The sequence below is a fragment of the Littorina saxatilis genome, linkage group LG17, assembly GCF_037325665.1.
Source record: "Littorina saxatilis isolate snail1 linkage group LG17, US_GU_Lsax_2.0, whole genome shotgun sequence".
In the NCBI taxonomy this organism is placed as follows: Eukaryota; Metazoa; Mollusca; class Gastropoda; order Littorinimorpha; family Littorinidae; genus Littorina; species Littorina saxatilis.
The window spans coordinates 12,769,282-12,778,984 of NC_090261.1; the positions used below are offsets into that span (position 1 = coordinate 12,769,282).

At 42.5% G+C, this 9,703-nt stretch overlaps 1 protein-coding gene across 3 annotated transcripts in view; it reads left to right on the plus strand.

The window, feature by feature from the left end:
- LOC138952866 (transmembrane protein 196-like) overlaps positions 1–8,270 on the plus strand; it is a 47,961-nt gene extending 39,691 nt beyond the window's left edge. For 2 of the 3 annotated variants that reach the window (XM_070324608.1, XM_070324606.1), the window contains exons 5-6: positions 2,137–2,400; positions 7,278–8,268. In XM_070324608.1, coding sequence (XP_070180709.1) covers positions 2,137–2,400; positions 7,278–7,646 — 633 coding nt within the window. In that variant the 3' untranslated portion in view covers positions 7,647–8,268. Of the gene's footprint in view, positions 1–2,136; positions 2,401–7,277 lie in introns of all 3 variants that reach the window. The other variant, XM_070324607.1, reaches the window with a different exon arrangement.
- Positions 8,271–9,703: the final 1,433 nt, after the last annotated feature.

The following is a 9,703-nucleotide window of genomic DNA, read 5'->3' on the forward strand; positions in this document are numbered from 1 at the left end:
ACTAACTGTTGCAATTTCTCTATCTCGTTATAAATAAATCCCTGCGCCTTGAATATGTGCGCGATATAAATTGCATAAAAGAAAAAGAAAAAAAGAAAAAAAATCCCTGCGCTTAGAACTGTACCCACGGAATACGCGCGATATAAGCCTCATATTGATTAGTTAATATTACGATTTACAGCAACATAACCATATACAATAACGTTGTCATCCCATGTGGCCAGACCGGACGTCTATATACGATGTGTTGGTGTGTGTTTTTCATCTGTCTCAAAAGATTGTATCAATCGTGTGCCGACCAGGTGTCGCATGATTGTACAGTCGTGTTTTTCACGAGTGGGGTTTTACCTGTATGACCACAGTACAGGAGCTTGTACCCAAGTGCCGGTCGATTGAAGTACCATACTCCTGTGACCTTCCTGTATCTATACTACTACTACTATTGCAAGGCCAAATGTGTAGTAGGGTACTTACTTCTATTGATCAGTACTTTGATACAAGCTCCTGTCTGTATTACCGTTTTCTTGAGTCATTTAAGCAGCCATACTCTGTTTTCAGTTAAGTTTCTTATGTTCAATGCTTCGTATTCTTTCGGATGTAAGAAGAGTCCGTATTACTTGTGACGGGCGCAGTGGCCTTTTAGGATAAGACATCGGCCTCCTAATCGGAAGGTCGTGAGTTCAAATCCCGGCCGCGGCCGCCTGGTGTGTTATATGGGTGAAGATTGTTCCGATCTCCCAGGTCAACTAATGTGCAGACCTGCTGGTGACTTAACCCCCTTCGTGTGTACACGCAAACACAAGACAAAGTGCGCACGGAAAAGATCCTGTAACCCATGTCAGAGTTCGCTGGGTTATACGTAGAAACACAAAAATACCCAGCATTCTTCCCCCGAAATCGGCGTATGCAGACTGAATGGCGGGGTAAAAACTGTCACACACGTAAAAATCCACTCGTACAAAAACATGAGTGAACGTGGGAGTTTCAGCCCATGAACGAAGAAGAAGAAGAGAAGAAGTATTACTTGCGCTTGCTTGTCTGTCTTTCTCAGACCTTCCACAAAGTAACTATATATCAAATCCCTGTCTCAATACGTTGCAGATAATGTGCTTCACGGTCTGCGCCGTGGTGTCCCTGGTGTGTTGTGTTAGACGAGATCGTTCCATTGCCTCTGTGAATTCACCTCCTTTTCAAGACTCGCTCCTATTTACGACCTGATTTTCTCAGATTGTCTTCGTTCTTAAAAGAAGGTTCCCAAAGTTTCACAACATTTTTCACAAAGTTTTAATGTAGTTTTTGGTCTCAGGGGACTTAGAAACCAAATTAACAAATTTAAACCAATAATGAACATGACACAGTTTTCTATGGCAAAACTCTACCTCAATTTTCAGAACATGTGCTTCGAGGCTTTCTCCGAGGTGTCCCCGGTGACGGCAGTTGTGTCATCCAGCTGCTGAGGCTGGGGAGGCTTCTTTTTAGGACCTGGTTTTCTCAGATTTGCCAGTGTGGGTCTTAAAAGGGGGGGGGGGTTACACTGTACACATTTTTCTTGCGCAAAACGACAATTAAATTTCTGCTTCAATTTTCAGACCATGTAGTTCACGGCCTTCTCCGTCGTCTTCCTGGTGACGGCTGTTGTGTCCATCCAGCTGCTGAGGCTGGGGAGGCTTGTTTTTAAGACCTGATGTTCTCAGATTTGTGTGGGTCCTAAAGGGTGTTCTGAGGTACCCTGTTTTCCAGCGCAAAACGGTCATTAAAATTCTTCTTCAATTTTCAGATCATGTGCTTTACGGCTTTCTCCGTGGTCTCCCTGGTGATGGCAGAAGTGTCCATTCAACTGCTGAGGCTTATTTTAAGACCTGATTATCTCCGATTTTTTTGGGTCCTCAAACGGGGATTCCATCTAGTTTTGTATGTCAAAACGGTCGTTAGATTCTGTTTCAATTTTCACATCATGTGCTTCACGGCTTTCTCCGTGGTGTCCCTGGTGACGGCAGTAGTGTCCATCCAGCTGCTGAGGCTGAGGAGGATTTTTTTAAAGACCTGGTTTTCTCAGATTTTTGTGGATCCTAAAACATCCACTGTACTCAGCTTTCTGGTCCAAAACGGTCAATACAATTCTTCTTCAATTTTCAGATCATGTGCTTCACAGCCTTTTCCGTGGTCTCCCTGGTGACGGCTGTCGTGTCCATCCAGCTGCTGAGGCTGGGGATGGTCAACCACACGACAGACGGCCACACCTTCCAGAAGGAGCAACAGGACCCGCTCATCTACGTGGCGCTCAGCGTGGCCGGGCTGGAGATCCTCGTCTGCCTCATCTCCGTACTGCTCAGCTGCCGCATCGCCAAGGTGGCCAAAGAAGAGATGTGCAAGCAGCGCGACGGCATGTTCCACGTCAAGGTACTGGGCCAGAAGGACATTGTCGTGGTCACCCGGCCCAGCCCCCCTGGCCACGGCCATGGCCGCGAGGAGCTCACGGCGGTCTGAGGAGGGTTCTGTTTGGACTGAAGTTTAAAAGAGGAAGGGGTGGGGGCAGAGAGGGAAGCTAGTGTACCATGGTTCAGACGTTTGTGGAAGGCTAGAGAGGCCTGGGTGCATGTTTGGCGAGGAGGGAGAGCTAAGAAGGGCAGAGGGAGGTCGAAATATTGTGTCCATGTCTCAACCGTTTCATGGGAGGATAGAGAGGTTAGATATTTCGTTTGGCGAGGCGAGAGTAAGCCAAGGAAAGAGCCGGAGTGGGGGGGGGGGGGGTGTCAGTGTGTTCATGTTTCAACTGTTAGGAGGATAGAGAGGTTTAAGTCGTTTGTTTTGTGAGGCGAAAGAGAGCTTAGTAGAGGGGGGGGGGGGGGGGGAGAAGCTATAGTGTCCATGTTTGAACCGTTTTAGGGGATGATAGAGAAGTTAGAGTGTTAGTTTTGATGAGGCGAGAAGTGGCTGGCTGCAAAATGTGGTCATTTGTTAAGATTCAGATTGCGGAGTGGAAACAGATTGTGCAGCATTTGTTCAACTTAATCAACCAAGAGGCTATGGAGTGTTCAAAATTCGAAGCAAGAGGGACCAGTCGCAAAACGTTGCCTTTTTTTTTCTTAAACTCAGGGGATAGAACGAATGGAGTGTTATGGTTTTAAGAAATAAAGAAGAAACTGAACATTCCATTGTGTGGAATGCACCTTTTATTTCGGAACGGAGCCTGAATCACTATACAAGCTTTATTAATTGGGTCCCAAGAGAAGCCAATTTAGTTGAACCAAGTGTGACAAAGTAAGGTTGTCAGCTATTAACCTTTCGAACCGATACGTATATAGCTAAGCTATTACCCTTCTTTCCCAATTGATTTGTTTCTTCAGTTCCTGTGGGAAATTTCAAATCTGGGTTATTGCCTTTAGCAAAAGACAGCTGCTTCTTTTCTCAATTGGAACAAAGGTCATGTTTCAGTTTTAGTGCAACATCTCTAGACAACTATACATTACCTTTGAAAAAAACCGCCTCTTTCTTATTGGCCTCCGAATATAATACCTTAACTTTCAGTAACGGGTAGCTGAAGTATGTTCAAAGCATTCCAGGAAATAATTCCTCTTTTCCCATTGGCCTTCGATACAGTAGCAATGGGAATTAAAAACTGTATTCCACAACTGTCAGTAACGGGTAGATGAAGTATGATCAAAGCAGTCCAGTAAGAGCCCCCTCAACCATCGTGAAATCCTCACCCGTGTGATTCCACCCACCTAGACACTGCTACCCGCCATCATACTCTCTTCTGCTTCCTCCTACACCGCCTCTACCCGTGTGCATACCCAGCTTTTGCCTCTGCTCTTCCTCCCTCGCCTCTGCTGCCATCTTCTTTCACCAGTGGTGATTGACCGTAGCCAGTACATTCACCAGTGGTGACTGATTGACTCTCCCAGCGATACTGATAAAAACAATATCTCTGACTTTCCTACCCCTAGAGACACATTGTGTTGTTGCAGTACATTTATTGGTGGCGAGTGACTGACTCAAATGATGGTATTGCTGGATAATTGATTTTCATCTGAACGGCTCGGCAAGTGATCTGCATATTTATTGCAAGAATAATGACAGCGTGAGCTGGTTTTATTGCAAATGGCCGACAAATATTCAATGTCTGGCGCATTTCCATGGACAAAATGTCAATGGCAAGAGACATACGATTTCTGCTGCCTGCCAAAGGAAGCTACACATAGTGTGGCATTGTTTTAGGAATTTTTTCTGTGACGTATTCAAGAACGTAACACTTTTAACCGTGCTGGATCAATCAAAACCTACTTGGATCGAAATCAAAATGTAGAATTCTGTAAATAGACGTGTGATGTGTGACGTAAGCTGATGTGTTTGTGGTAGTTAGACGTCTGCAGTTTCTGCTTAGAATTGTTTGCGTTCTTTTCATCTCTGCAGATAGATTTTTTTTCATTCTTTTCTGACTCATTGTATCGACTTTTCTCTGCTGTTTCAGAAACGAAAAAGTAAATTCGATTTGCCCTTGTTGTTTTTTGTCAGTAGCATAAGAAGATTCAGCATAGAAACGAATTATTTTAGTTTTTTTCCTTTTTAATTTCATGCAGACGTGTTATGTATACAACATCTAACAGAATTCATTATTGAAATAGTTTTTTTTTCTGTTTTCTTCTTATTTTTAAAGTCATGTATGTCTCAAGCATCTAACAGAATTCGTCATTCGTTTCATTAATAATGACTTCATCCAGGAAGCTTGTGCTTTGAGTGGCATATAACACGAAAGAATTCCTAGCTCTAAAAAAACAAAAAACAGATCTGCTTATACCCGCTTAATCACATATGTTCACTGAATGTTATATTACGCTTCATAGATGATGTAGAGTTAGTATGTATACTTGATAGAAGAGTTTGCTGTACATATATGCTTGTTCTGTTGAAATGCCAATTGTATCTACAAAGTAGGCTACTGCGTGATGAAATTCTTTGTGTGAGTGTGCGGCTTATTTCTGTTTGGTTACTCTCTCTGTCTCTCTCTCTGTCTCCCTCTCTGTCTCTCTGTCTCTGTCTCTGTCTCTGTCTCTGTCTCTCTCTCTCTCTCTCTCTCTCTCTCTCTCTCTCTTATTCCTTTTGTCTTGAAGAATTTAGTTCAGTCAGAACCAAAAACAAAGATGCAATAAATCCTTCTGATGGGAAGAAGTCTGAAAATCAATTTCAACAATGGATTTAATTTGCTATCTTGAACACTTTTACTGATTAATCTGATTAACATTAGTGCGTATAACTTTGTATTTTTCTTGGCGTTTCTCTTGAGTCAGGTATGTATACTTGTAAAGGTGTATGTTTGTTTGGATTAAAATAATAGTGAGACAGAAAGTTATGCTTTTATTAAAGTCGTATTAATTGTCATATTTCCTCATTTCTTGTTTTGATCCATGCAAAGCATTTGTTCACGAATGAAATAAACGCGGCAGTCACAGTTTTTTCGCATTGATTCTGTTCTCTGTTGACGTTATTTCTGTGCGACAGTTTTATCAATAGTTTGATTCATATGCGGAGCTCTGGGTGATTAAATTCGATAAAGTGCTGGCAACGAAAATGTTGTGTTGGGGATTTGTTTCCTAACAACGTCTTCGGGGTCTGACGGCAACAAATTGCTGTTATGAAAACAGCAAAGGGACGGAAGAATAATCACATCATGGTTGCACATGCAACGGTAATTCTCAGCAGAAAAAAAGTTAGCAAGCATAGGTCGTTGAAATGTGTTCACATTGCCACCATCACATCACATTACTCAAGTACAATTCCTTCACTTGAATTGTTGCATAGAGGATCAGACGGGCAAGCCTCCTAAGACGCAGTGCTAAGGTATGGAATTAAAAATAAATAAAATTTAATTAAAATAAAACTCGTGAAATTAAAACATTTTTTTATTGAATTAAATTAAATAAACTCGAAATGTCCTTGCCCGCTGTGCCTCGAGGGCACTCAAAACGAAACATTGAAAAGCATTCCTGCGTTGGCACATGCCAGTGAGAACAATTGAAAACGCTGGAGAGGAAAGTTTTCTTTTTCTATTCCTGTGTGGAACCAAAAACGCTTTTGCTCTATTGATTTTCCTTGCAAAGGTTGAGATCTCTGGAACAAAAAAAGCCTCCATTCTGGAATTGTTCTGCGAGCAACGGGCCCGTGTAACTGCCTCCTGTAATCAATTTGCACCAGGCAGAAAAAGGTGAAAATACTCCAGGAGCAGTGAATTGGCTAAATAAACAGTGCAGCCTGCTCTCTCGTTCGTGTCAGACCCCCCGAGTGCCGTTTAACGATCGCTTAACTTTCGCTTCGTGATGACAGGAGTTTGAACTGAGCAAGATAGTTTCGAGTCTTAGAAATCGATAAGGATGTTTTGGGTTACACTATGACATAAACATGCAATGCGGATGCAAATTTAATTTTTGAAGAGAATTTGATAAATAAACAACATAACAATAACATATTTTGATAATAGGGTTAAAAACCTGATACCCTGTTCTGTAAACCTCTCTCTGTCTCTGTCTCGGTCTGTCTCTGTCTGTCTCTGTCTCTGTCTCTCTCTCTCCTGGCCTCTCTCTCAGTCTCACACACACACACACACACACACCCGCACACACACACACACACACACCCGCACACACACATTAGATGTCAATTGCTCAACAGCAATGCCAGGGTACACATGCACTTTGAATGAAAACAATGCAGACCGAACGCCTATTGCAAATACAAAAGGGAATGCTACCTATATTTAGCTGTAATAGATTTTGTGTCATGTTTTTGCGAATGCCCGTTTCATTCAATCAAGCAGAAAATTATGCTTCACCGACTTATCTCTGACATCTTTGTTTCAATAGCTGTGTCTGTATCGTCCAGTGACCACAAGCCTTCCACAAGTCAACAAACAAAAATAAACATACCGATACGATCGTTAACAATTAAACGCATCACTAAATAAGCTGAAACGATTTGAAATGACCATATATTTCACTGAAACGATGCACATTGAAGTGTAAGGATGATTCAAGCAATTGTTGCCTGTATCTACATACGGATTCCTCCTTTTCTTTCCGCAGGTGTTTGGTGTTTGTTTATTTTTAATTTTTATTTATGTCCATGCTTGATATCTTTTTGTATTTGTTCATTAAAGACAATTTTCCTATTATGCTGTACGATTCAGGTTTTCAGCTTGAATTTTCGACAAAACTAGTACATGTACATGATCTGATAAATGTTTGCCTTACCATACGTACCATGTCACTGCTACCCTTGCACAGGAGAACTTTGACGAGATAACCGAGACGAGCAGCGTGGACGGCAGAGACCACCAGAACCACCCAGACGAGGAAGGCCACAACAACGGCAACGACTCATCACCAGAAGACCTCCCAACTCCCATCTACATCCACCTCCAACCCGACCAGGAGCACATGTACTACACTCCACCGGCCGACACTGTGACAACGCCTGAAGCAGACGCTGGAGAGAGTCCATTGGATATCCTCACACCCCGGGCCATCTTCTTAGAAGATGGAATGGAGTTCACGCGCCCGTATCGTCGTACCCCCTGCACGCTGCTCAGCCTGGCTGATCTGGATCACTCGGCTCTGCAGCGCTCTCCCAGTCTACCTGTTGTCAGGTCGTGAGGCGATATAGCGTTGCAGGTTGTATCTGTAATCTTTTGATTTAGGGACTGTGTATGACTCAGTTAACCTTCACCGGATCACGCTTTGGACTACACAGTCCGGATGATGTGGGTCGTGTACGACCCATACTTTGTAAAGAAAGATTCAACGTAAAAAGTATGCGTCGTACACGACCCACGCCATCCGAATAGGGATAAACTCTTTACCGCATCTTTGCAGAGTATGGGCCATACACAACCCACGCCATCCGAATAGGGATAAACACCGTAAAATGCTTTCTTTAATTCCATATTAGGGTCGTCCACGACCAACAACACCCGGACTGTGTAATTCAAATGACGTTATTGTTTATTTGTTTGTTTACAAAGATAAGCCTTTAACAAGTCGCGTAAGGCGAAATTGTACTACATTTAGTCAAGCTGTGGAACTCACAGAATGAAACTGAACGCACTGCATTTTTTCACAATGACCGTAGTCCGCCGCTTGTGCAAAACGGAGTGAAACTGACGAGCCTGTTCAGCGCAGTAGTGGTTTCGCTGTGCTGCATAGCACGCTTTTCTGTACCTCTCTTCGTTGTAACTTTCTGAGCGTGTTTTTAATCCAAACATATCATATCTATATGTTTTTGGAATCAGGAACCGACAAGGAATAAGATGAAATTGTTTTTAAATCGATTTCGGAAATGTAATTTTGATCATAATTTTTATATTTTAAATTTTCAGAGCTTGTTTTTAATCCAAATATAACATATTTATATGTTTTTGGAATCAGGAAATGATGTAGAATAAGATGAACGTAAATTTGGATCGTTTTATATAAAAAAAATTATTACAATTTTCAGATTTTTAATGACCAAAGTCATTAATTAATTTTTAAGCCACCAAGCTGAAATGCAATACCGAAGTCCGGCCTTCGTCGAAGATTGCTTTACAAAAATGTCAATCAATTTGATTGAAAAATGAGGGTGTGACAGTGCCGCCTCAACTTTTACAAAAAGCCGGATATGACGTCATCAAAAGTATTTATCGAAAAAAATAAAATAAAAACGTCCGGGGATATCATTCCCAGGAACTCTCATGTAAAATTTCATAAAGATCGGTCTAGTAGTTTGGTCTGAATCGCTCTACACACACACACACACATGCAGACAGACAGCTAGACACACACACACACACATACACCACGACCCTCGTCTCGATTCCCCCTCTATGTTTAAATCATTTAGTCAAAACTTGACTAAATGTAAAAACAAAATGGCCAGTATGAAGATTCTATGGTGTTTGAGGATTACATGAAGTCTCAACTTGAATCAAAAACTCCCAATAGTTTTTGAGATGCAAACTCTGGTTCGTCCGCGACCCAGGAAGCACGGTGAAGGTAGTCCCTCTGAAGGCTGCCCTTAATTGAGCCCGAAGTCGACTTCGCGAAGTCTTTTTACACAAAACTTCAGTGCATGAAGCTTCGCGTAGTCGACTTCGCCCAATTCATGACAGGCTTTAGGATCAGCAGTCCGCGAGGACGTTCAGGTCTGTATTGTGCGCAGTACTGGCCTCACTGTGTGATATGGACCATGTGGACACAGGGCAGAGGAAGATGCATTCTTTTTGTTTTCTTTATTTCTGGGTAAACTCCTACATTGACCTCCTCCACCCCCCTACCAGGAATGATACTTCCTCTATTTCATTTCCCACAGTGACAGCCGGAACTCATACCAAGAACTCTCTGAGAGAGAGAGAGAGAGAGAGAGAGAGAGAGAGAGAGAGAGAGAGAGAGAGAGAGAGAGAGAGAGAGAGAGAGAGAGAGAGAGAGAGAGAGAGAGGATGAGTGTGTGTGTAGTATTGGGGGGGGGGGGGGGGAGGGGGGGAAGAGAAAACTCAGAAAGTTTAATCTCTAAACTTGACAGTTCTTTTTACAATATACAGTACAGATCATTGGGATGGATTACAGAGAGAGAGAGAGAGAGAGAGAGAGAGAGAGAGAGAGAGAGAGAGAGAGAGAGAAGATTTATGTGTACACTTGCCTCATATATAAGTCACGGTCACAGGTAAACTTGCACA